At 41.1% G+C, this 27,874-nt stretch overlaps 1 protein-coding gene across 2 annotated transcripts; it reads left to right on the forward strand.

The window, feature by feature from the left end:
- The first annotated feature begins 4,371 nt into the window (after window positions 1-4,371).
- AMPD1 (adenosine monophosphate deaminase 1) lies at window positions 4,372-26,035 on the forward strand. 2 transcript variants are annotated; one of them, XM_019457930.2, is made up of 16 exons: window positions 4,417-4,453; window positions 5,771-5,782; window positions 9,207-9,387; window positions 10,476-10,641; window positions 13,237-13,402; window positions 17,370-17,589; window positions 18,094-18,223; window positions 19,463-19,657; window positions 19,952-20,083; window positions 20,727-20,890; window positions 22,775-22,901; window positions 23,088-23,251; window positions 24,178-24,298; window positions 24,960-25,133; window positions 25,391-25,501; window positions 25,860-26,035. In XM_019457930.2, the coding sequence occupies exons 1-16, from the start codon at window positions 4,432-4,434 to the stop codon at window positions 26,016-26,018; spliced, it is 2,244 nt and encodes a 747-aa protein (XP_019313475.2). In that variant the 5' UTR covers window positions 4,417-4,431; the 3' UTR covers window positions 26,019-26,035. The 2 variants fall into 2 exon arrangements, with proteins under 2 accessions (XP_053746879.1, XP_019313475.2); XM_053890904.1 differs by lacking the exon at window positions 5,771-5,782 and having other exon boundaries at window positions 4,372-4,453.
- The last annotated feature ends 1,839 nt before the right edge of the window (window positions 26,036-27,874 follow it).

Raw genomic sequence — 27,874 nt, forward strand, 5'->3', positions numbered from 1 at the left:
TTGGTTTTGGCTTTAATCCTATCTATCCTCTTGTATTATCTTCTTACCAATCACTCACAAGGAAACTTAAGACTTATTCTCAACAACTCCTCTTCCATCACCCCATATCCATTTTGTGGTTTGATAGTCTTGTCTTCAAAATAGGTCATATCCGTCGTTTCTGCTGCAGTTCTACGGTGATTGTTTCCATTTAAGCCTTCATCATTTTTTTAAAAACTTTGTAAAACGCTCATTTTTGAGAGAGAGAGACAGAGACAGAGCATGAGTGGGGGAGGGGCAGAGAGAGAAGGAGACACAGAATCCGAAGCAGCCTCCAGGCTCTGAACGGTCAGCACAGAGCCCGATGTGGGGCTCGAACTCACGAGCCGTGAGATCAGGACCTGAGCCAAAGTTGGATGCGAGGTATCTAAATGTGAGGTATCTGAAAATCTACACTAGTAGTCTAAATAGTTTTGAGAAGAGACCTACTCCTGTCTTCAGTTATAGAATTCTCATCAATAGAAATCACCTTGTTTTGTTTTCTTCCTAGCATCCATTACTACCTGAAATTACCTTATTGTATGTTGCCCATTAGAACATAAACAGAGGCTGTGTCTTTCTTGTTCACCACCATACACATGCCACTGCCCAGGACAGTGCCTGGTTAGGTTTGCAAAAGTTGAGGCCACACAACTAGTAAAAACAGGAGATAAGACTGGAGCCGAAGTCTGTCTGAAATTACCCACAAACTTGGTGTCCTTGAGTACCCAAGAAATATTTGGTGAAACAACAAATGAAGTCAGTGAACTTTTGTAAGTTTATTTATTTATTTTGAGGTGGGGGGGGAGGAGAAGAGAGAGGAGAGAGAGAGAACCCCAAGCAGGCTCTGCACGGCCAGCTTGGAGCCTGAAGCGGGGCTCGAACCCAGGAACTGTGGCATCATGACCTGACACAAAACCAAGAGTCGGATGCTTAACCAACTGAGCCACCCAGATGCCCCTTGGTGAATGTTTTTAAATGGAGAGTGTAGGGGTGCCTGGGTGGCTCAGTTGGTTTAGCGTCCAACTTCTGCTCAGCTCATGATCTCACAGCTCATGGGTTAGAGCCTTGCATTGGGCTCTGTGCTGTCAGTGCAGAGCCGGCTTTGGATCCTATCTCCTTCTCTCTGCCCCTCCCCCACTAGAGCTTACGCGCACATGCTCTCTCTCTCAAAAATAAACATTAAAAAAATGGAGAATATAGTGGTGTCTTATTTGTTTATGTTTATTTATTTTTGAGAGGGAGCAAGAGAGAGTGCATGGATGCATGTGAGTGGAGGAGGGGCAAAAAGGGAGAATCCCAAGTAGGACTCTTGCTGTCAGCATAGACCCTGACTTGGGGCTCTATCTCATGAACCATGAGATCATGACCTGAGTCAAAGTCAAGAGTCAGACAACTAACCAACTGAGCCACCCAGGAGCCCCTCAAAGTGATGTTTTAAAAAGATTTCATCTGGAAGTATTTTGCAATATGATTTGGAGGCAGCGAAAATAATTAAGAATCTATTGCAATCATCTGAATTTGAGGTGACTAATGATTTATGAAAATTACATTAGCTGCTAATAACCAAAAAACCTGAGTAATCAATTTCTTTTTTTTTTTTTTTTTTTTTTACATTTAGAAAGATCTATTTATTTGAAAGCCTTTTAAGTCAGTTTCTATTTAACCGCACTGTGAAATATGGTCATGTAAGCCATTTGCTTAGCTGTTGTATTATTTCTAAGACAGATTTCACATCTTCCATGCTGTTATTAGAAACTGTGTAGGATGAAATAGGAAATAAGCAGATAGTATTTATAAAAAATGCTTACATTTGTGCAGACGGAATACCACATATGAACGTATTTAAGTTTACCTTCAAATAAGGAAAACTAATCATTCATCTGAGTAATCAATTTCTAAAACAAATTTATTTTTCTTATATACAGGTAAGCCTTGAACAACATGGATTAAAACTGCCACATCCATTTATACACAGATTTTTTTTTATAAATACTGTAGTATAAATGTATTTTCCTTATGGTTTTCTCTTCTTTAGCTTACTCTTATAAAAATACAGTATACAATATATAACATGCAAAATATGTGTTAATCAACTGTTTATGTCATCAGTAAGGCTTCTGGTCTGTAGTAGGCTATTAGTAGTTAAGTTTGGGGGGAGTCAAAAGTTACATGTGGATTTTCGACCATACGAGGGGGCAGCGAGAAGGATGTCAGTAACCCTAACTCCAGCGCTGTTTGGGGGTCATCTGTTTTAGAAAGCCTGCAGGGGGGCAGTCCAGGGCTAATATGGCGACTTGAGGATATCTTCAAGGACCCTGGCTCTTTTCTTCTGCTCAGGTATTTCTTCACATGTGGCTTTTGTCCTGCTCATCACTTGTGTTACAACAATGGTTGATTTGCACTCACCCAGATATATATATTTTTTATTCCAGAGAGGAAGAAGAAGACTGGCAAAAAAGCAGAACGTATGCCAGCTAAGATGATGTCTTCTAAAAGGGGTTTTATAGACATGGCACCCAGCAATCCTGTTTATATCCCATTGGTCAAACTGTACTTCATGGCCACGTCTAGCTGCTTGGAGGTTTAGCAAACACAGTTGATTTCGGCTGAGTACGTTAGTGCCCAAACTAAAAAGGGCTTTATTAATAAGAAAAAAAAAGGGAAAATGACTTTTGAGTAGATAGCTAGGGTATCTGCCACAAATGGAATGGGAAAATTGAAGGATAACATATAAAGATAAGGATCGCTAAAGAGGAAGGAAGATTGGGGAAGGAAATGTTTAGTTTGGATATATCAATTTGTAGATACCCCTGGGAAACCCGGGTGGAAATATCACCAAAAAAGTTGGAAAGGAATGAACAAATGTTTTGGTTCAGTAACACCATTGTAAATGTGTTTTCATGTTGCTGATGAAAAGGAGGCGATCGCCAAAAACGTAGGCAGCAAACTATTCAGTTTTGCCAACAAAAAGGCTTGTTCCAATTTTCCATAGGAAACAGTTAGTGTTGAAAAGATTATTCAGTCTACATCCATAATTCTGTTGTAATCTGAAGTTCCAACTTGTGCTACTGTCTTTAATATAAACTGTTACAACTGATAAGCTCTGCTGAATCTCAGAAATACTTTCTTTACCTAACAGTAATTATCACATAATTAGCCACAGCAAAGACTCTCTATTATTGTCGAAAGATCCTAAGATTTTGGTCCAGAGGGCCTTAGCTTTGCCATTTATGAGTAGAAAGCCTTCGGGCAGGATACTTCACTTTTCAGAGCCTCAGTTTTCTCATTTGGGAAGCAGGGATAAAGTACTTATAGGATTGTAATTAGGATCCAAAAGATAATGTCTGAAAAAATGCTTTATATACTATAAAATGTTATATAAAAGGAAGATATCATTCTTTTTATAACAATATACAAAGGAGGGGTAAATGAGCACTCAAGATGGAAGTTTAGTTTCTCTAAGATTTGAAGTAAGTTTACTATCTAATTCATTAAATAAATTCTGTCAAGGGGATTTCTGTTAAACATAGCCCATTTCTTCTTCTTCTTTTTTTTTTTTTACTTATTTTTAAAATTTGTATTTAATTTATTTTTTTAATTTACATCTAAATTAGTTAGCATATAGTGCAACAATGATTTCAGGAGTAGATCCCTTAATGCCCCTTATCCATTTAGCCCATCCCCCTCCAACAACCCCTCCAGCAACCCTCTGTTTGTTCTCCATATTTAAGAGTCTTTTCTGTTTTGTCCCCGTCTCTGTTTTTATATTATTTTTGCTTCCCTTACCTTATGTTCATCTGTTTTGTATCTTAAAGTCCTCATATGAGTGAAGTCAGAAATATAGCATATTTCTAATGAAAGTGTGGGTGTGTGCATGTACACACACGTGTGTGCTTCTGTGTGTGTGTGTGTGTGTGTGTGTGTGTGTGTGTGTGTGGAGAGAACTTGATGAATACACCAGCATATACATCAAACTCAGCAAGCTGTTCTCATGACTGAAATCCTGAGGACTTTGACATCCAGAGCCTATAAGACTTTGCTGTATTTCACCGGGGTGAAAAATAATCATCACTGGTAAAATCATGTAAGAAAACTACACCTGAGGAGAATCCGGTGCATAGGAAGATTTAGAAAGTACTGAAATGCAATTCCTGACCTAGCACTTATCTTTTCTGAAATCCCAGGGTAAAGACTGAAGGCTTCACCTGTTTTTCTCTGTCAATTGCCTAAAGCTATAAATAGGTCTAAAACTCATCTCTCTCTTTTTAGCAGAGAAGGGTCAGATTACAGATGCAAAGCAAAATCATAAAATGAATGTCAGGGTATTTTATAGTGTCAGGCAGTCATCCCCACAGCCTCCTCTCTCCTCCTTTCTACTGTGCTATCCTAGAATCAAGGACCCCGGCAACAATGCCTCTGTTGAAACTTCCAGGTAGGTGTGCAAAAGTGTTTTGAGAGCTCAATTCTTTTAAATGCAGCCATTCCTTTGAGTATATCATGTCAGCTTTGACAATCCTTTATTTAGGGTTCAGAGTACCACTTAATTATACTTTTCAGGAAGAAGCAAGACAAGATTTTCAAGGATTTTTTCTTCTTCTTAGTTTTGGAAGGGAGATAATTTTCTAAAACTGTATCATGTGGTAGCATCTTTGATGATCCCAGGAGAAAACGGTGGAAGATATTTAAAATCTACTCTGCTAGTCTAAACAAAGCCTGTGCCTGTTGGAGTTCACAGCAGTGTCCTATACAACGTCTCTAGCTATAGTGTTAGTTGAAAATCACAAGCATGATGGAAATGTTAACCCAATCTGTGTATTTTGATGGCTCACGATCCAGGTTTGTACACATAATAATTTTTAGAATCATACTAAGTCTTTTTCATTAGGAAGGAAATACATATCTCCTGTGAAACAAGAAAGAGAAATTCCACTGAACATAAAAGTAATAACACTCATTTAGAGAACACGAGAAATTTAGGAGAGCAGTACTAAGAAAAAAACAACCACAGTCCCATCATCCAAAGATACCACTTTTCACATGTTAGTGTTTTTCTTTTCAATCTATTTTCTATGCAACTTTAAGGAATTTGTAAAAAGCATAGCTGTGATTATATAATACATGTCACTTTATAGCCTGCCTTTTTTTTCCCTTAACATTATGACTTAATCGTTTATCGTGGTATTCTAAACTCTTCCTAAACATCATTTTAAATGGCTGGGTAATATTCAAATCTTCTTAACTAATCCCTTAGGTTCTTTACAGTTGGGTAAGTAAAATTGTATTCTGACAACAGTATTTGTACATAAAGTTTTTGCCATTTTTAAGAATGGAAATCAGTAGGGTAGATTGTCAGAAATGGCTGTTTGGTAGGTGTTGCTAAATTGTTTACCAAATGGGCTCCTTCAGTTTGGCTGAAACCAGCATTGTATGAGAGTTTCCATTTCTCTAGAGCAGATTTCTTTAACACCACATTTTACAAAGCGTACCTCTTTACGATTATAAACATAAATTTAAGGAGCCATATTAGAAAGGGAAAGAAAAGAAAGGGGTGTGTAATGACCATATTCCCAGAGTTTTCTGATGACAGCAAATTGTAGGTAAATGGAAGAATGAGCTGTAATAACACATTCCACCTCCCCCATTTCTTGTACCAATCTACACATTTCTATCCCAAAACACAGATTAACAGCCACTATGGTTTCTGAAAGTTGTTTATATATTTTATCTTGTTTTCTTTTACTTCAAACAGCTAAAGAAAAACGTGAGTATTTTGGACAGTTTTTCCTGCCATTTGCCAAAGTATCAATGAAAAATAGTACTGTTCATTAATTCAGAAACATGAGTATTTTTCAGCAGTGTTTATTAAATGATACCATTGAAAGCCAACAAAGGTTAATAATAACCATAGATATCCCATAGCATAACAAATGAACTCATGGATTTTCTGGACTCTCCCCACCCCCCCCCCAAAAAAAACCAACCAAATCCATTTTTTAAAGAGAACATCAGAGGGGCGTTCACCTGATGTTTCAAAATAAAATAGTATTCTTTAGATATAGGTTAGCCAGCGGGGCCTATTGAGTCTTGCCTTAGGAAATCCTCAACTCCAAAGCAAAACATTTCATGGTAAATTTCTCTGACCGGGTCAAATAAAATCTCACTTCAGATAAAACTGGAACTTTAAGTTATGTTTCAAATTAGACTTGTCCTTACGCTGACTGATAGTAAGTAGGTCTGCCTCAGAGAGGCATAGAGGAGATGAGACGTGGCAGATGAAACACCTACGACCTGTCTTTTCTACCCATCAATAAAGCACTGCTGGGAAATAAGCATGCTCTTCTGGATCTCAACGTTGAGTGAAGAAGCCAGCATGACATTCCTCTTCTCAAGAGCCTTGCACTTCCCATGTTAATAGTAATAATCCCCAACTTCTATATAGTACTGTGTCATTTTTAAAGGATTTCTTGTTTAACCTTTATGGCAATGCTCTGAAGTTGACATTATTATTATTAGCATTCTCTTGTTATGATGATGAACACTGAGGCTCCTTGTGATTATGTGGTTTCCCCAAGGCCACCCAGCTGTCACAGACACTTCCTCACTCCTAGTTCAGTGTTCACTCTGCCTCATCTTTCTACCACTTGTTTCTATTCTCTTGTCTACTCCACATGTAAATGAAGATGTCCTGTCGTCCAGACATTTCCACTCAGGTGCTCCATTATCTCAAATGTAATATGCTGAAAAAAGAACCCAACAATTAGCTATACAAACACAAGGGACTCATCTCTCCTTTACTCCATGAATTCAGAACTGTCACCAAATCTTATCCACTCATCTTTTGAAATACCAGTTTCACTCTTTCTTTCCCACAACCATCGCCACTCCCTGAAATATTTTTGAAAGGCAGAGCTCTTGAATGAGGAGTCAAATTTCAGCTGTGGTTGCATGAAGTCAAAACAACTGGTTGATTCAGTGGAAGGAAATATCAACCATGTAATTTGGGGGCATCATGCAAACCACATCTTAGAGTAGAGTTTCTAACTTTTCAATCATCGCTAGTGGCTTAGGGAGATGGAACTCAGTAAAAACAATAACATTTAAAACTATGAAACAAATGGATACGTGCAGTCCTAGGTAATGACTGTTTGTTCTGGACAAGCCAGATCTCAAGCAAGTAGGATTTGGTTTCTGAGCATCCATTTCCATGCCGTCCTTCCTGAGGCCTCCGGCAGCATCGTCACAGACCCATCATGACAAGCCAGTTGCATCCTTGTCCTCATCATCATCATAACCAACTAGCCTCTTTTCATTTGCGTTTCATGGTGCATGAAGCCTCTTCTAACTTGCTTGCCATTCATCCTTGAGGTGCATGTGCTTGCTGGCATTCCTGGAGGAATGATACTAATCTCTGGGGATCAGTTGGTAGTGGGGTGGGGAGGCATTCTCAGGCCATCAAACATATCTATTTAGAGTCCCATTTGGTCCTTTGTGGAGTGTGGTACTTGTCAAAGAACTACTCCATAGCATCCAAAGACGGTCTTCAGTTTCAGGAAGTGCTTGAGTTTAATGAGGCAGACAGATGCATGAAGTTCAGCAATACAGTGGATTTCTGTTATTCTTTTGTGATAAGCCAGGTTTTGAAAATAGGCTGACCTGACAGTGGTGGTGAAGTTATGATTTAATTACTATCATTTCCAATGTATGCTTCAGCCTATACTAAGTCATATCATTTATCATTTCCTTAATAGCCCCAAACTAACCCCATACCAGATATCTGTCTGACCAATGCTACCAAATTGCATCATTCAGTTTGATCTGGTGCTTTTTTGTCTGTAAAGTATTTCCCTGTACATTATTACCACAAGAGCCTCATGAGTGAGTTTTGGTAGGTACTGGTATTCCCACTTTACAGATGAGGAAACTAAGACAGAGGAAGGTGGAGGTGTCGGTAAGTGCAGAACAAGGATTTGAACACATGCACTTACTCAAGTCAAAATCGAAAATGTGGCATTTGGGAGATCTGTAAGGACACTGATGGGGCGGCAATGAGGGGATCTTTCTCTTTGCACGCAGTTTGCTCTGTCATCATTTGAAGAGTGTTCTGTCTTCTGTTGCTCCAAATAGCTAACTCTTTGCCATTCTCATTATTTGCTACCTGCTCTTTTCTGGAAATATGAAGAGATTTTAGAAGTATTAGAAGTAATGACTATTCAGATGAAAACAATTGGGTATGTGGAAAATGCAGTGGAACTTAACAGAAGAGCAGATACTTGATGGCCATTACTACGCTGTATGATGAAATTAGTTCCCTTACATCCGGAGAGTCTTGGGGTTATTCATTGCCAAACTAAACGTCACCCCTCCACCCATTCTAAGAATGGGAATATTAAGAGAACCTCAGTCGGAAGAGTATATGATTCTTGATCCTGGGGTTGTGAGTTTAAGCCCCACGCTGGGCGTAGAGATTACTTAAAATAAACTTAAAAACAAAGGATGGGAATATTAAGGCATGTAAAAGTAAAATTGGCTTTCCAAGGGCCATTCGTTATGAAAAGCCACATGTCCACAAGAAGTGGGACTCCCAACACTGGGTAGTAACTTTCAATGGCCCCCTTCTCCCACATACCAGCATATCATCAAGTTGTCAGGATTTGAAATAATGTGTGAGAGAAACACAGTATCTGTCCTATGAGGAAGAAAGGCCCAAAGTACACGTTTATTTCTCACAACTACCTAGATCACTACGATCTTTCTAGAAAGAAAAGCTCCAAAGACCAACAATCCTATTCACACCTTCACAGCCATCGGGAAAACTCCACCAGTCTAATGAGAAAGATTATGCTGCGTGGTTACTACGAAATCAGACTTAGCCCTGCCAGAAACAGGTGATCTTACATTAAGTGCTAATCCTGCAAGAGACCAATCCCACCTTTAGGACCTCCTGAAATGTGCTGCAAGAATCTGACCTGTGTTTCTGAGAATAGATTTCCAAGCTACCCACACAGAAACCTCTAAAGAGACAGTAGAGTGGCACTGAGCTTTGACATGCTTCTGGGGCACTGGTTAGAGTATAGGGGAGCCACGCACCCAGGGCAGTCCTTAGCACTTTGCCTCACACATAACAGGAACTCTCCGATGAGTTCTGAGAAAGGGCTTGAATACTAATCCATGAAAACCTCTTTTAGAAATTGATGATGAAATACGTAGCTTGGCTGAAAAAGTATTTGCCTCTGAAGTCAAAGATGAGGGAGGCCGTCAGGAGATTTCCCCCTTTGATGTGGATGAAATCTGTCCAATTTCTCATCATGAGATGCGAGCACACATATTCCACCTGGAGGCCATGTCCACCTCCACAGAAGGCAGGAGGTAAGTGGTGTAAGGGAATGTTGGGACATTGGGACACAGGAAGGAGAATGGTCAGGGCAGCTGGTTCAGTCTGTCTGAATGATGGTTCAACTTGGAGGAAGAACTCTGCCAGAACTAAAAATTCTTCCCTTTCACCTATACCCCCCACCCCGCACTGTGTAAGCTAGGGCAAGGTTAGCAATGACTAAAAAGAAGAAAAGAGTAGACATCCTGTGCTCATGCACATCTTCCTTTAGTTGAAGCCTCTCTATCTGCCCAAGCAAGAGGATATGAGCTCCTGTGCAATTGTTCCAAACCAAGGTAGGCTGATGGCTGCTGGGCACACACTCAACTTATACACAATGGGTACGGAAACCAGAACTCAAGAGCCTCATCTTCAGAGTTCATTTTTAGCCAACCTTCGCATTGTGCTATCTGATATGAATATAGCCCTCAGGCCAGTCTGACCTCCTCCAGGCCCCAGGGATACAACACTCCGTTTCTGCCTTCCTGCCCTGGCCATCCTCTTTATTTTGTCTTTAAGGAAAGAACAGCGATCCCCTTGTTCAGCATGCCCCATAGGACCTAACGTAAGTCTTGGGTCAAAGCAGAAACTCAATAAATACTTGTTGATCTAAGGAAGTAATATTGACTAAGCAACTTATAAACTCCGTACACTAAATCTCACAGAATTCCTTTAAGGTAGGCATTATTACACTATTTTTTTTCATAGGGGGCAACAGAAGCTCACAGAGTTTCAGAACAAGCAGAAAACAACACAGGTAATAACTGACATAGCCTGTGCTTGTTGTGGTTCCCAGACTGCCCATCTGCTAGGAGTGGACTGCCAGTGAAGAATAAGGTCATGCTGAAAGCCTTCTCGTATGTTCCCAAAGGCCAACGGTCCCAAAGGATACCGGGAAGAAGGGAATACGGTCATGTGATCCCTCTTCCCATATGGTTGGATCCTGTTTCTGACAGCCAGCTGACATTTTAATTTGCACTTTTTGTCCTCAAAATGAAATTGGATAGTGAAACACCAATCTATCACAACGCAACTCCCAATGAGGACCAAGTTAAGTTCTTTTATTTTTGTGTTTCAAACCCAGAAAAAAGCGTTTCCATGGACGGAAGACCGTTAATTTGTCCATTCCACAAAGTGAAGCATCTTCCACTAAACTGTCCCATATCGACGAATACATTTCTTCATCTCCAACCTACCAGACCGTGCCTGATTTTCAGAGAGTGCAGATCACTGGCGATTATGCCTCAGGGGTGAGTTGCTCTTTTTCCCCTCAAATGTCGCTGCTGGGAAGACACAGCTTGATTGTTTCAGCTTCCTTACCTTCTTGCCTTTCCTTCTGAGGAAGGTGTTAGTTCACTTGTCCTTTGTTGTACTTCATTATTGCATTTCAATACTGATTTGCCATGACTTATATTTCTGTTTTGTTTTATCCCATCCCACATGATCTATCCTTCTCTATTCCATTTGCTTGCACATGGACAGTATGTAGTGGAATGCAGTGTGTGTGTTACAGAATACACTAGACAGATTTTGGCACAAGAAACAAGAGAGCACCTGGTGGGCTAATCTCATTGAGGATATCGCAAGACAAGACAGGGAGCCTCGAGGAGGCACAGGGGGCTCTTGGGAAAAGATGGATCCCGGGCAGCCCTAGAATAGAGACAAGGGCTTCAGGTAGCATAAACCAATCCAAGAAAACAGCTTGGAAGAAAGAGAGGGAGATGAGAAAAGAAGAGTGGAGAGACCAGAGAAAAGAAGAAAGATGAGAGAGAGCCTAGAAAATTCTAATGGGGCTATTGTTTTTTTTTTGACCAACGGTCATCTCCAATTTCATTGCAGATGCTTACACGGTAGATTATTGCCTGGAATAGACTCTAGTTATGCCACAGGGATAGTAAACTCCTGTCACAAACAACTTGACCTTCCTGTCCTGTCCAGGACAGTTGGGCAATTAATAAATCTCTGTCACATGAACTTGCAGAATCAGCATCATATTGGTGAAACTGATGTGTAGCTATCAGTCTATGCTCCAAATATAGTTTTAATGACCAATCCTAAGCCCCCTTCTCATGTAACTGACCCACTTAGGGTCAGTCCCAAGATATTTAAAAAGGGACAGAGCAAGGAAACAAACACAATTCTTGTTTATTCACTTTCTGTGTGATGACATGACTGCAAATGGCAGGCATTTTAGATTATAAATGACTGAAAGGAGATGTTCAATAGAGCTGCCGTTTGGAGAACGCCGGAGTTAAAAAAAAACATAAAAACTAAGAGGCAAAGTTGATACCGCTTGTGCTTGGTAGAAACAAACACAAACGAAAAGAAAGAGGATGGGAGGAAGGAAAAGGTTCACAGAAGTCAGGGAGTAGCTGTTTCTCCTCTGAAAGCTGGAGGACACCTGAAACCATGACATGGAGTCTTTGAAGAACCAGGTGTGTTGGCTGAATGTGGCTGAGCTGCTGAGCAATAATCAGCTGGTTGTATTCTGTGCCCCCATCTGTTCTCACCTTGTAACTGAACAGAGAGGTAAGGGGGATCAGGACTAAGTTTCCAGGGCCATCAATCCCTGATAATCAGTTGACTCCATGTAATCAATTCTTATTGAGCACCTACTGTGTGCTACGCATTGTGTGCTAAATGCTGAGGACACCACGGTGAATAAGATCCAGCTCTTATCCTGGAGAAGATAGACCGGTGGCCCATTAGGTGGCAAAGGAACAAGCATGCCATTAGAAGCAGACCTCTAGTTCCAGCACCTGTGCCAGAACCTCTCGGCCAAGGTCAGCAAGCCTTTAAAAAGAGTTCAACTGGTTAGGATCAACATCCGGGCCTCAAACATTCAGAACAAGCTTACATTGGTCCCAGAAAATCTTTGGGCTCTGATGACGATCATTCAGTGATTTCAAGTTATAACTCTTTGGGCATGCCGTCCCCAGCCCGGAGTCAGGGATGGGGCATGGGAGACATACCAGCTTAGGAAATTTCCGGCAGTTCTGAGAAAATTTTATTCTAGAATCTCTCCATTTTTAGCCACAGATTAAGTTCTCTTTAAAACCATCCAAAGGATGGGGCGCCTGGGTGGCGCAGTCGGTTAAGCGTCCGACTTCAGCCAGGTCACGATCTCGCGGTCCGTGAGTTCGAGCCCCGCGTCAGGCTCTGGGCTGATGGCTCGGAGCCTGGAGCCTGTTTCCGATTCTGTGTCTCCCTCTCTCTCTGCCCCTCCCCCGTTCATGCTCTGTCTCTCTCTGTCCCAAAAATAAATAAAAAATGTTGAAAAAAAAAAAATTAAAAAAAAAAACAACAAACCATCCAAAGGAATGATAACTTCTCATAAGATGATGTTCTGATCCATCCATAACGACAGAAGGCAGGGCATGCATGATAGGGTTTGAGGGATGTGTGACACCTTATTCATCCCCACATATTTCCCCCACTGACCAGAAAGTGGTTTGAATTCTCAAATTAGAGTCACATGGTCTTTCAGTTGAGATACCGTCTTCAGAAGCCCGTATGTAAAACCTGGAAGGAAGAAGGTATTTTCCATGTTAGAATGGGTTCTTTTAATCACACTCACTAGATAATCACTGCTTTCTAGCAAACACCAAACAAACACAAGACTTGTAGACCAGGTGAGTTTTAGTAGAAATGAAAGAGGGCAAGAAACTTCAGGACCTGCTCCTGGAGGAAGACCCAGGGCCCAAGTCACGTAAGGGAGCAGCCACGTGGGCAGGTGGGCTCAGCACGGGCTACAACACCCAGGAGAGAGCAGGGGCATACCCAAGACAATCCACTTCTTGGATTTTCACAGGAGTGACTCCGATGCTCTAACACTTTCTTGGCAGGTGACAGTTGAAGACTTTGAAATGGTTTGCAAAGGTCTGTACAGGGCACTGTGCATACGGGAGAAGTACATGCAGAAGTCATTTCAGAGATTCCCTAAAACCCCTTCCAAGTACTTGCGGAACATCGATGGTGAGGCTTGGGTAGCAAACGAGAGCTTCTACCCAGGTACGTCAGAAGTAATTTTCTTATGCAGCATATGAAATAGATCTTTTGGTTTAACTACTCAATATTAAGTATGTCCCTAAATTATAGTAGTCTCCCCCCACCACCATTCCGTGATTTGGCTTTCTTCAGTTTCAGTTGCCTGCAGTCAACCGAGGTCCATACATAGATGGTCCTCCTGATTTATTGTCAGAAGGTCAGCAGTGGCCTGAGGAGTTCAGGTGGCTTAGTTGGTTAAGCATCCAGTTCTTGATCTCAGCTCATGTCTTTTTTTTTTTAATTTTATTTATTTACTTTGAGAGAGAGAGAGAGTGTGGGGGAGGAGCGGGGGGCAGGTGGGGGACAGAGGATCTAAAGCAGGATCTGTGGTGATAGCAGAGAGTCTGATGTGGGGCTCGAACTCATGAACCGTGAGGTCATGACCTGAGCCGAAGTTGGACTCTTAACACACTGAGCCACCCAGGTGCTCTCAGCTCAGTTCTTGATCTCAGGGTTGTGAGTTCAAGCCCCACGTTGAGCTCTGCACTGGGCATGAAGCCTACTTAAAAAAAAAAAAAAAAAAAAAAGAGGTCAGTGGCCTACTGCTACCTCACAAGGCCTACCTTATTTACCTCATTTCATGTCACATAGGAATTTTATCATCTCACGTCATCACAAGAGGAAAGGTGAGTTTAGGGCAATAACATATTTTGAGAGAGACCATGTTCAATTAAAAAAAATTTTTTTTAATGTTTATTTTTATTTTTGAGAGAGAGAGAGAGAGTGTGAGCAGGGGAGGGGCAGAGAGAAAGGGAGACACAGAATCCAAAGCAGGCTCCAGGCTCTGAGCTGTCAGCACAAGGGCTTGAACTCGTGAACCATGAGATCATGACCTGAGCTGAAGTCAGACACTTAACCAACTGAGCCACCCAGGCGCCCTTCCCAATTTTTATTACAGTGTGTTGTTATTATTGATCTATTTTATTATTAGTTGTAGTTGTTAATTTCTTACTGTGCCTAATTTATAAGTTAAACATGTAAGTTGATAGACCAGTGGCCCATTAATAGGTATGTATAGGTATATATAGGAAAAGACAGTCTATACAGGGTTCAGTGCTATCCACAGTTTCAGGCATCCACTGGGGGTGGTGGAACATGTCCCCTATGGATAAGGAGGGACTACTATCTAAGTAAGCCAGTCTAAAAATATCATAGTCGTCTTTGGCTCCATTCTCTCTCCTGCCCACGTGCACAATCACATAATTAATTCCGTACAATACCTCTCAAAATCTCCCCTCTTTGCTATTCCCCAAACCCTAATTTAGGTCTATCTTTCACCTTGTCTAGGCTATTATCATAGCTTCTGACCCATTCTGTTAAATTCTAACCTCACCGTCTGGTGGTGAGATTCACTTAGGTTCCAGTTACTAAAACACAGATCTGAACATATCCCTCTCCTATCACAAACCTTTAATCACTCCCATTACCTTCCAAATTGAGTCCAGTCTTTAGCCTGGCATTCAAGGCCTGCCACCAGCTGGCCTTCTAACTAGATTCTCAACCTATTTATAAACTTACCTTATCTACTCCACCTTTGTTCTGGTCGGAAGTGTTTCCTGTCTGCCGTTTGGTTCAGCACTTTCCTGCCCCTGTACTGTTGTCATGCTGTTCCCAGTGCCTGGACCGCCCTTCACTTTTTTCACTGTATGTCCATATGTCCAGATGCAACCTCACCCTTTGACGTGCAGCCCAGATGCTATCGTTTCCTTCCTTCCTCTAACCTCTGGAGAACACTAAACTATAAGTTTTGACTTTCCATAGTACTTCATTTCCATCTCTCACTTTTTACTTTCTGCCTTATATGAAGTGAAGTACATGTTTTTAAATAATCAGATTTCTAGAACTTCTCAGATTTCTATCGTATAACTGTATCATGTTTTATTTAACCAATTCTCATTTTTAGGCATTTAGATTTCCGACTTTTAAAAATTGATTTCCAATAAGGCTGCGATGAACAGCATTAGAGAAACATCTTTGTGCAGTGGCTCGACATCTTCTGGAGTATACTTCTAGGTTTGAGATTTCAAGGGAGACAAATATTAAGGGTTTTTGAACTTGCAAATTGTTATGTCATTAAAGCTTTCCAGTTCTGTAACTTCTTCTCTATAATTCCTTTTAATATTAAAATCAGAGTAAACATGTATCCTGTTTGGCAATACATAAAATTGGTTTACCTCTTTTCTATAATACTGTCATTAAGATATTTGTTTTGTCTTTGCTTCTTCTAAATTGTGCTTTATCTCTCTATTATGTTCAACTATAAAGATTCAAAAAATTAATGTTCGACATAGCAAAATACTGTTTCACTTCTTTCGTGTTCCTTGTCTCCTAGTTTTGAATAGAAAATGCATGACTTTTTTCTTCCCATATTATTTTTCCCACTGTAGTTGTGAGTCGTCACTGGCAAACTGGAGACTTTTCTGCTGCCTTGGGCACTTACTTGTTGAAAGTAGAAGGTTAAGCGCTTTAAAGGCCATGACAACGTAGAATTTCTTCCTGGCTTTCTTAGGTTGAAACTGTTAGCACTGGAAAGAAGGGGACATTTACCCACAAAATCCCTTCTCATTCCTTTGTAGGTGCTTTAGAAGGTGGATAGTATGTTATAATTACAATAAGAACTGGAATTCTTCTAGTAAGACTTTATTTTATATTTCCACTTATATTAAAACCAGTGTAGACGGAGCACAAAGGGTCTTTAGGGCAGTGAGACCATTTGTATGACACTCTAAGAGTGGATACATGTCATTGTACATTTGTCCAAACCTATATAATGTACAACCCCAAGAGTGAACCCTAAGTTAAAGTATGGCCTTTGGATGATTACGACATGTCAGTTATGTTCATCAGTTGCACCAAATGTACCCTCTGGTGGAGGGTGTGGATAGTGGGGAAGGCAGTGCCTGTGCGGGAGTAGCAGTGAGTATATGGGAACTGTGTATTTGATGCTCAATTTTGCTATGAACTTAAAACTGCTCTAGGGACGCCTGGGTGGCTCAGTTGGTTAAGTGTCTGACTTCTGCTCAGGTCATGATCTCCCAGTTTGTGGGTTTGAGCCCTGTGTCAGGCCCTGCGCTGACAGCTCAGAGCCTGGAGCCTATTTCAGATTCTGTGTCTCCCTCTCTCTCTGCCCCTCCCCCACTTGTGCTCTGTCTCTCTCTCTCTCTCTCTCTCTCTCTCTCTCAAGAATAAATAAACATTTAAAAAATATTTTAAACTGCTCTAAAAAACAAAGTTTTTTGAAAATAACCACTCTAAATTAAGACTTCTAGAGAGGTTGGTTTTATTAAGGACACAATGCAAATTCTACTTTTCAACTGTAGTTTGATTTTATTTCTATGCAAATATCTCATAAGCTAATAAAATGTTCTAAACAGGAAGCCTTTGATAAGCTACTTTAGTAAATAAAATTATTGGTAAGTAGTGTATCAATCATGTAAACAGTACTTCTAAAGGACTTGAAAATCATTCTTACACTAGATAAAATCTTATAGTTATTTTAAACTACTAATTTGGTCAGCTTTGAAAAATAATGTAGGAGCGCCTGGGTGGCTCAGTGGGTTAAGCGTCCGACTTCAACTCAGGTCATGAACTCGCAGTTTAAGGGTTGGAGCCCCGCATCCGGCTCTGTGCTGACAGCTCAGAGCCTGGAGCCTGCTTCGGATTCTGTGTCTCCCTCTCTCTCTGCCCCTCCTCTGCTCACCCTCTGTGTGTCTCTCTCTCAAAAATAAAAATATAAAAAAAAATTAAAGAAAAGAAAAGAAAGAAAAATAACGTAAAAATAAGCTTTAGCTTAGCTCTGGGTAAATAATTATAACTTATGACGTACAGGATTCCAAACAAATGAGATCTTACAGCATTTCATATTTTGGTTATTTTCATGTGGTCATTTGTCTTATTTCCTGATATATTACTCTGTGTTTCATTGGGAAAGTCTTTACCCCTCCTGCGAAGAACGGAGAAGAACCCTTCCAAACAGATAACCTCCCAGAAAACCTGGGTTATCACCTCAAAATGAAGGACGGTGTGGTTCACGTCTATCCTAATGAAGCAGCAGCCAGCAAAGATGAACCTAAGCCACTTCCTTATCTCGATATGGACACCTTCTTAGATGATATGAATTTTTTGCTTGCTTTAATTGCCCAAGGACCTGTGTGAGTGTTTAGTGATGCTACCACCATGAGTACTAACACTGCTCTTAGTAAGAATGAGTATTTAACCAAGTGCTTACAATGTTCAAACACTGTTAAACCCGTCAGGTACATTATTTCCCATCTCCTCACAAGCATTCTGTGAGGTGGGCAGTTTTATAATTGCCGTTTTGTAAGCGGAGACTCTGATGAGTTAAATAATCTCCCAAAGTCACACAGCTCCCTGAGATTCAAGTCTGCATCTGCCATCCCTAAGCCTTGAGCAACGCTGTCTCCCCGGGGCTGTTAAATGCCTTCCCAAGTCTTCCCTCACTATTCTGTCCAACATGGATGAAAAGATTGAGCCCCTGGAGCCCAATACTTCTCAAGTGAGATTAACTGCAAACTGAAATGTTTGTTTCAATAATTGCTTCCTATGGGTAATAAGGGTCCTGATGGTTTTGAAACTGTGACTGTTTTCCTTAAGTGTCTGAATGATTCAGAATTATGTGATTTAATTTTCCACAGTAAGACCTACACCCACCGGCGCCTGAAGTTCCTGTCTTCCAAGTTCCAGGTCCATGAGATGCTCAACGAGATGGACGAGTTAAAGGAGTTGAAGAACAACCCCCACCGAGATTTTTATAACTGCAGGAAGGTAAACGTGGGCACTGCTCAGGGGCCAGCGCTGGGCAAAAATGGGAGCCCAGTTAGCTCTTGAGTGGGACAAGAAAGAAACTGTTTTTAGTGAAAGCAAATGAATTATTCTAGAAAGTTAAAATGCCATTTCTACTGTTTTCTACACAGAAGGGTTTACCACATTCTTGCCACAAAAAATTATAATGATCGTGAACCACAAAAATAACAAAAACGAACGAAATCTCAAAAACTGCTATTCCAGGCTTTGGAAGATCTTTCTTCTAGTCCTTTTTCTTCTACTTCCTGACTCTGAGATATAGCGGGTGATGATTAAATATTTCTGAGTTTGTTTCCTCATTCGTAAAATTGGAAAATATATCTGCTCAGTCTAGCTCACAAGAGGACGGTGGGCATCAGATGCGCTAATAAGTGTAGAAAATGAATCAACTTAGAAACACCTCTGAGATGTGTTCTGACCATTTGAGTGATTGCAAGAAGTGAGGATAGAAAATATATGAGCAAAGATTCAGGACCAAATCCTGGCTCAGCTGCCTGTATAACCTTGGGCAAATTCATCTATCAAATCTCCAGGCTATAAAATTATAATCATAAGAATATCTAGCTCAGGGGCGCCTGGGTGGCTCAGCCTGTTAAACATCTGACTTTGGCTCGGGTCATGATCTCGAGGTTTGTGAGTTCAAGCCCCACTTCGAGCTCTGTGCTGACAGCTTGGAGCCCAGAGCCTGCTTCAGATTCTGTGTCTCCCTCTCTCTCTGCCCCTCCCCTGCTCGCACTCTGTCTCCCTCTCCCTCTCTCTCAAAAAGAAATAAAACATTAAATTTTTGTTTTAAATATCTAACTCATAAGTTCCATCACTGTGTCAGTCATGGCTTTGACATGATTTTGATCTTTTCTCCCTTTGGGGTTGAAAGCTGTGGCAGCTAGTTTATTTCAGGGGTGGAGAATGGTCTCTGAGAATTTTGTGTGGATCAAAGGTAGAGAGTTAATTGGATAGGCAGATATCCAAGAGAAATAGGCATTATTATTATTGCACCGCCCTAAACTTTCACATTCTTGCAAGGGTACAAAAAGGTGCTGCTGGTTCTTTCCTGCCGGGCCACCTTCACCGGATGTCAGGTCACATCCCTCTACTTATTCCTTTCTCTTGCCTCAATGGGGTTTGCAGGCACCATGGCCTCTAACAGAGCAGCATGACTAGGGCTGATTGTTGGTTTTCTTTCTCTGAATGTACACACAGGTGGACACCCATATCCATGCAGCCGCTTGCATGAACCAAAAGCACCTGCTCCGCTTTATTAAGAAATCTTACCACATTGATGCTGACAGAGTGGTCTACAGCAGCAAGGAGAAAAATCTGACCTTGAAGGAACTTTTTGCCACATTAAAGATGCATCCCTATGACCTGACTGTTGATTCTCTGGATGTTCACGCTGTAGGTTGAAAAAGATAATGTCAGCTTCATGCTCATACTCAGAACCGCACATGCCATTCTCCTATAACCTCCCACTTCTCAGAGCCCTCTTAACCGTGTTGGCTGACCGTGCTGACTGAAAGCACCCACAGACAATTTTGAGGTTCACTCATTGTCAACTGTGCCAGATTCCTTTCTTGGAGCCCACCCCCTTCCCCCCGGTTCCCAGGCCCTGTTCCTTGTGGCCATTCCCTCGCTCTCCATGTCCCAGCAGCTCTGATAATAATATACTTGTGTTCCTGTTTCCTGATTCAGGGACGCCAGACCTTCCAGCGTTTTGATAAGTTCAATGACAAATACAATCCTGTAGGAGCAAGTGAGCTACGAGACCTCTACTTAAAGACAGACAATTACATTGATGGGGAATATTTTGCCACTATCATCAAGGTGAGGAGGAACCAGCCAGATCTATGGTACCTGGCCTGGTTCTTGAGGAGGGGGAGGGAGAGAAGGAGGAAAAGAAGGAAGGAGAAAAGAGAAGAGGAAGGAGGAAGAGAGGGAAGGAAAGGAAGGAGGGAAAGGAAGGAGAAAGGGTGCTATCCCTGGGGAAGCACAACAGAGACGAATGCAAGAATTTCTTCAGAGATGTCCACTGTAATGATTTAAAAGACTTGTATTCCGAGGCTAGAGAAGCTGAGGGTGTGGATTTGGGACTGATTAAGGACTCTTTCAGGCTCATGGCCTGAGCTCTAGCATGCAGGAATGACACAGTGGACTTGGGAGATGTGCGTTTTGGAAAGTAGGGGGTGTAAAAAGAGCTGAGTGTTGTTTGCAGGCCCCTTGGATTGGATATTTCAACATCCTTTCTCTGACTTTTTCACTCTCTAGACTCCATCACTATCAGTCTCTTACGGACTAGATTCCCCTCATCTCTCGATTTCCTTAGATCTTAAGGAATAGGTTCCCTCTGACCTCCTTTTACGCTTCCCCTGTTCTTGGTACCCACTTCCTCTCCCTAGACCCCACAGATTTAGACCCCTGAGGGACTTGTGGAAATTCCTGGCTTTGGACTCCTTTCTTGGCTTCGCAGGAGGTAGGTGCAGACCTGGTGGAGGCAAAGTACCAGCACGCCGAGCCCCGCCTGTCAATCTATGGCCGCAGTCCTGATGAGTGGCACAAACTGTCCTCCTGGTTCGTCCGTAACCGCATCTACTGCCGCAACATGACCTGGCTGATCCAGGTCCCCAGGATCTAGTATGTACCTTCCCATCGGAGATGCGAAAGCCTGACTTCATCCCGCCTGCCTCGCCTTCTCTGCACAAACAAGAAAGATGTAGCGCCTCTAGACACAAAAAAGCTTTGTTAAAGCGGAGCTCAGAACAGGGTCCTGGGTGCTTGGTTTAGTCCAATCTGGGTTCAGCACTCTTGACCAAAGACAGGAACTAGAAAGATCATTTCAGTACAGTTTTCTAACCAAGTTTTGGGGTTTTGTTTTTTAAAACATGGGACTTCACTCAGATCACAAAATAACTTATTGAGAATATTTGAAACTTAGCTAGGATGAGAACTATGTACATTTTACTATACTTTCCCTTTCTCCTGGTCTTTCTGTGTCCAGTCATTCTTTCCCATGCTTATCTGGACTGGGATGTAGCCTTCTTGTATCAGAACCTTTATTATCGGGATGCCGGGGTGGCCCAGTTGGTTAAGTGATTGACTCTTAATTACGGCTCAGGTCATGATCTCACGGTTTGTGAGTTCGAGCCCCACATTAGGTTCTGTGCTGACAGCGCAGAGCCTGCTTGAAATTCTCCAACTACCTGCCCTCTCTCTGACCCTCCCCTGCTCACCCACTCTTGCACTGCACTCTGTCCATCTCAAAATGAATAAACATTAAAAAAAAGAAAGAACCTTTACTACCATCTGACAATTGTCTCATTTACAAGTGCTCAAGTTTTCCACAATCAATGACCCTCGGGGATGCTCAGCATCATTGATCTTCTATCTAACTTAAGTGTTTATATATTTTCTGGCCACCTGCCTCTGTATGCCGCCCCTGCCCCCCACCCTTGTCAATGCAAGAGTTTTATCCTGTCTCTTAAACCAAAAAAGTAACTTTTTGACTAGGGTAGGACTTCCTGTCTAATATCATTAAAGCAGAGAGGCAGTAGGTGTGATAAGAGCATGGACTCTGGACCTAGACTGGCTGTATTTGAATCCCAGTTTTACTATTTACTAGCAGTGTGACCTTGGGCAAGTTTCATGAGCTCTCTGCCTTTGTTTCATCATCTTTACAATGAGGGCATCTGGTTGGCTTAGTCAGTAGAGCATGGGACTCTTGATCTCCAAGTTGTGAGTTCAAGTCCCACATTGAGTGAAGAGCTTACTTAAAAATAAACTAACTAAAAAATAGGGTCATAATGGTAGCTAACATACTGAGTTGTTATAAGGATTAAATTAACTAATATTTCTGGCTACTTAAAAGAGTGGATGGCCATATGCTGAGTGCTATATAAGAGTTAGTTCATTAGATTGTCCCTGGCTAAAGCATATCAGAAGTGTTTTTGTTTTTGTTTTTCTTTTTTGAGAGACAGAGAGAGTGAGAGAGCGCACATGTGAGAGCTGGGGAGAGGGGCAGAGGGAGAGAGAGGATCCTAAGCAGGCTCTGCACTGAGTGTGGAGCCCAACACGGGGCTCGATCCCACTACCCTGGGATCATGACCTGAGCTGAAATCAACCAACTTGAGCCACCCCAGGCGCTCCAGAAGTGTTCTCGATAAATGTATCATGCTCACCATCTTATATACCACAAATAAGTCACCCAATCTTTTGCGACATAGTTCCTATATATACTCTTCATTTTCTATATGGATTTAGCTGTGAAGGTTAATATTTTTACTACAGAGGTTTTGTAGAAGAGATTGAGGCAACCGGTCCAGCAAGAAATTTATGTGTCTATGCCTCATCTAAACGGAATCCCTCTTTATGGGTAGCCAAGAAGAGTGTACCCGAGTGGACCTAGAATGGACACACTAAGTCTTTTTTTGAACATGGCATCTTGCCCTCTGATTTCTTCACACAGGGGCTATTAATACTAAAACTATTTTCCTCCTAAATTCTCTTTATTCTTGCCTTTAGCGATGTGTTCCGATCAAAGAACTTCCTCCCACACTTCGGAAAGATGCTGGAGAATGTTTTCATGCCAGTGTTTGAGGCCACCATTAATCCCCAGGCTCACCCAGACCTCAGTGTCTTCCTTAAGCATGTAAGCATGAGCCTTTGGGCCTTCTCACCGCTGTGCGTGAGCTAGTATTGCCACAAGCTGTGATTCATTTTTGGTGCTTATCTCTGATGTTTGGTCCTTCCTTGCCTTTGGGAGCTGAAAGGTTTTCTGAGGACTGGGATCCTGTAGTCAAACTGACCCCATTGCATGGCCTACTTTTCCGGACAGATTACTGGCTTTGACAGTGTGGATGATGAGTCCAAACACAGTGGCCACATGTTCTCCTCCAAGAGTCCCAAGCCCCAGGAGTGGACCATGGAAAAGAATCCGTCTTATACTTACTATGCCTACTACATGTATGCAAACATCACGGTTCTCAACAGCCTGAGAAAGTAAGTAGACAGAACTGGAGGTAGAAGGAGATGTTTCTATTTGGCACACCTCTTTTGCTCAGACATTGGCGCCTTGGGTGGTCAAGGGTCACTGCACTGCACTGCTAGGACGCTTTCAATTGGCCCGAATCAGAAATTTCTTTCCCTTGTCTTTTTCTTCGGTTTCTTTCTTTATTTAGTAGCAGGAATGGATGTTTTGGAGCCTTCAGCAACTTTCACAGTTCCTTTCTTTCCAAGTTTAGGAATTTTCACTAATCACTGCACAATTTATTATCACACTCCATACACTTCACCCTTCTTGATATACCTGGGTAAAGAATAGAGGAATATTATAACGGGGTTTTCTGGAAACATCTCCCCCCTCAAGTGTGAGTAGGAGAAATGACAACATGGTACTTTTGGTAAATTTCCTGTTGAAACTGAAGGTAATCAAATCTTGACTTTCCTCCATACCCTCATATCCTCTGCTGCCTCTTTTTTCAGAAGGCTATGTTCAGGAAGAATTAAGATCATGACCTGGAATTGCCAGTTTTACCGAATCCTTTGGATGCCCCACTCTCTTTCAGAGGGTTAATTCTTTTCTTACCAGATTTTCTTTTTTTTTTTTAATTTTTTTTCAACGTTTTTTATTTATTTTTTTTTGGGGGGGGGGACAGAGAGAGACAGAGCATGAACGGGGGAGGGGCAGAGAGAGAGGGAGACACAGAATCGGAAACAGGCTCCAGGCTCCGAGCCATCAGCCCAGAGCCTGACGCGGGGCTCGAACTCACGGACCGCGAGATCGTGACCTGGCTGAAGTCGGACGCTTAACCGACTGCGCCACCCAGGCGCCCCACCAGATTTTCTTATAAATTACTCCATGCCCCAAATTGTTGCCGGGTCCTAGCCAGCCACCTGTGATAACTATGGCAGTTGCCTTTCCCTAGGGAACGAGGCATGAATACTTTCCTGTTCCGACCTCACTGCGGGGAAGCGGGCGCTCTCACCCATCTCATGACAGCATTCATGACAGCAGATAATATCTCTCATGGCCTGAATTTAAAGAAGGTGAGTTGGAGGCTCTCTTCCGAATATTAACTTTTATATTGGAGCTAGAGGAATAATTTTTTCCGTATCATTGTCTCCCAAGTCCTTATCAACACTGGAATCAAATTAAAGTAGAGCAAAAAAAGATTTTTGAGGTTATTTAGTACAGTTCATTTCACAGAAGCCAGACAAGTAAAGGGAGCTGCTTACGATTACCTAACCAGTCAGCAGCAGAGATGAGTTAATGCAGGTCTTTTGACTTCTATTTTAGAACTCTGACAAGGGAGAATTCAGAGGTGCTTGGCTTACCTTAAACTAGTTTTTGCCAGATTTCTTGTTATAGCATGTTTTCAAATACCTCTTGTGAGAGTCAGAACTTTCTTATGAGGGATAAAAAAATGTTTCAAGGTGAAGTCTTTTCCCGAGACAGACCATGTACCTTAGGCAACTAAAACTCAAACATTTAGTTTGATTCAAGGCTACTGAAAATTGATGATCCCAAAAACATTTATTCTAAATAGCATTTACATTTAAAATGATTATTTGTCTGTCCTCAGGGACTGAAAGAACGTATGATCATTCTTTTGAAAGCTAAAACTTGCAGGTCATGTGGTTATAACATTTCTCATTTGTACCCCTTTTTCAACATCCTTAAATAATTTTTTGCACTTTTCCTTTTCAGAGTCCTGTGTTACAGTATTTGTTCTTCTTAGCCCAGATTCCCATCGCCATGTCGCCATTAAGTAACAACAGCTTATTTCTAGAATATGCCAAAAATCCCTTTTTAGATTTCCTCCAGAAGGGACTAATGATCTCACTGTCGACAGATGACCCGATGCAATTCCACTTTACCAAGGTACACATATGGAATCTTGAGCAATACAGGCATATTTGGAGGGACTGTTGTTTTCCAACCAGAATTTCAAAGTCAAATCAAGGTGTTTCAATATACTTTTTCTGCTGGATGCTTGTTATTTTTTTTTAATATGCTTCTTTTCTTCTCTTCTCCTTTCTTTCTTTCTTTCTTTCTTTCTTTCTTTCTTTCTTTCTTTCTTTCTTTCTTTCTTTCTTTCTCTTTTTCTTTTTTTGCCTCATTTAAATAAATAACCTAAGGAGCCCCTAATGGAAGAATACGCCATTGCTGCCCAAGTGTTCAAACTGAGTACCTGCGATATGTGTGAAGTGGCAAGAAACAGTGTTCTGCAATGTGGAATTTCTCATGAGGTAGACCTGTCCTTGGCTGGCTGCCCTTCTGTGCATAGGATCTGGAAACTGAGTAATGAAAAGATAGTTGGGGAAACACATGTAGAAAAATTATCCCGCAAATCATACGCAAATACTATGGCCAGGGATTAGAAAGAATTCTTCTATCTCTCTGGCTATGCCTTTGGGCAAGGAAAATAAAACACATTTGACTTCTCAGCAGACCATGTGTACTGAGGCACTGGATAAGTGCTTTTACTGGTTTATGTTTTCCTTTTGTCAGTAAGTAATATAAGGAAGGGATCTTTGTGGAAGATGTAATTACTGTCTATATCAGGATAAAAAGACAACAATCATTCTCCTTTCTTTTCTCTTACAGGAGAAAGCAAAGTTCCTGGGCGACAATTACCTTGAGGAAGGCCCTATGGGAAACGATATCCGGAAGACAAATGTAGCCCAAATCCGCATGGCCTATCGCTATGAAACCTGGTGTTATGAACTTAATTTAATTGCTGAAGGCCTTAAATCGGGAGAATAAAGCAAACCAAATAATAATGTGGGTGAGATTTTCATTAGAGAATATGAATAATAGTTACCAGTTACTGAATCCTTACTATAAACCAATGATTGTACTAGATATCATTCCACTGACATTATTTCATTTAATTATTTTCACTTTATGAAGTAGAAAATGTTATCTTCATTTTGGAGAAGATGAGTAAACTGAAGTTAGTGAAGTTAATAGCCTGCACAAGAACACATCTATTGAGAGGTAGCAATGGGGACGTAGGTTTGTGTGACTCTAGAATCGCTATGACTTACAGGTGAAACATTTGGTAGTATTTTTTGCCCTGCCTTATTAACAATTGATAATAGTTAATAATACATATTATTATTAACATAATAACTATTAAGTCAAGGCAAAAATACGAGCAAGGGACTTGTTATTGGGAGAATGTAGGCTTAAAAAATTTTTTTTGATGTTTATTTATATTTGAAGGAGAAAGAAACAGAGCATGAGCTGGAAGGGGTAGAAAGAGAGGGAGACACAGAATCCAAATCAGGCTCCAGGCTCTGAGCTGTCAGCAAAGAACCCAATGAGGGGCTCGAACTCAAGAGAGGTGAGATCAGGACCTGAGCCAAAGTTGGATGCCCAACCCACTGAGCCACCCAGGAGCCCCAGGGAGAAATGCAGGCTTTGGGTTTACAGAATGAACTTTGCTTGAGGCACTTAGACCATTGAAAAGTCCTTTTGATGGGATACAACTGGAGACTAATGCTCTTAGACAAAAACAGGTGTCGTCCAATATAGAAAATATGTACCTATAAGCTATTACACTTAGGTAGAATTTATCTTATCCAAAGATGATCAGTTTTAAGGACATAATTGTCAATAAAGTTATAGCCAGCTGTCATTGTACATTTTAAATAACTTTTTAGGAACCTATCTCTTATTCAAGGCCAGGTAGAATTCCAATTAGCTAGACTATACTTCTACATGTACAACTGTGTTGCCATCTGGTGGCTGGGCTGATAGTTCATTTAACTTATTAAATAAACAATTACTGATGAACTGCTCAAGTATCAGGTAGTATTCTAGGCAGCAAAGGTGTAAAGAATAAGATTTCATTCCTACTCTCCTGTTGTTCACAGTGTGAAATGATAGAGTGGATACAAATGTGAAAAAGAACATTTTGTGAAACACCTCAGGAAGTAATGACTTCTCAAATGGAAAAACAAAAATAAAGGCAAATTCCTGCATGTTTCCACATTCTACACAGGTAGCTATAAGCATGGGTGTGATCCTGACAGCGTGTTTATACTAGTCCTAGTATAAGAATCCTCTCCCTGGTTTCTGAAGTTGAACTTCTGTTTGCTGAGTATTTATAAGTCCCTTAGAGAACCTGATTTTATTTCTACCTTGTCCTCTATATCATCAAAATAATAGAGATTGCTAAATTAAACATTCTATTCTCAGATTTAAAAGGCATTAACTACCATTAGCTATATCTCCAGATCACCCATGAGAGGGCAGTAGAATACATACATGTTAATTCATTTATTACAGACATAGAAACCATGCCAGATTTGGAATTCAATCTGCCTCATTTTGCCACATAATCTTCCTGAATGTAAAGTTTGAACTCTGAAATCAATTTGAATTTTGAAATAAAATTTAAAACCACACTATTCTAGCTTAAAATTTCATCTTAGACAGTTGTTTGAGAAGTTTTCTAAATATAGAAGTATGGAGGTGGGGTTGAGGGGGGTAGTCCATAAAGATCACTGCTCAAAATTTACTGCAAAATATATTGACGTTTTTTTCCTCAGTGAAACACGATTTTTAAAAATGTCTTGTCATTACTCTCCCTCCTCCACCACCCCACCCCCCCC

Source organism: Panthera pardus, unplaced genomic scaffold (assembly GCF_024362965.1).
Source record: "Panthera pardus isolate Hobbes unplaced genomic scaffold, ASM2436296v1 HiC_scaffold_11, whole genome shotgun sequence".
Classification (NCBI taxonomy): Eukaryota; Metazoa; Chordata; class Mammalia; order Carnivora; family Felidae; genus Panthera; species Panthera pardus.

What these genes read in the sequence shown, in the direction of transcription:
- AMPD1 (XM_019457930.2), top strand. Translation starts at nt 4,432, where the DNA reads ATGCCTCTGTTGAAACTTCCAG. An exon ending in GTTCTCAACAGCCTGAGAAA is followed by an intron (nt 23,252 to 24,177) that starts GTAAGTAGACAG and finishes GCCTTTCCCTAG; the next exon opens with GGAACGAGGCATGAATACTT. An exon ending in AATGTGGAATTTCTCATGAG is followed by an intron (nt 25,502 to 25,859) that starts GTAGACCTGTCC and finishes TTTCTCTTACAG; the next exon opens with GAGAAAGCAAAGTTCCTGGG.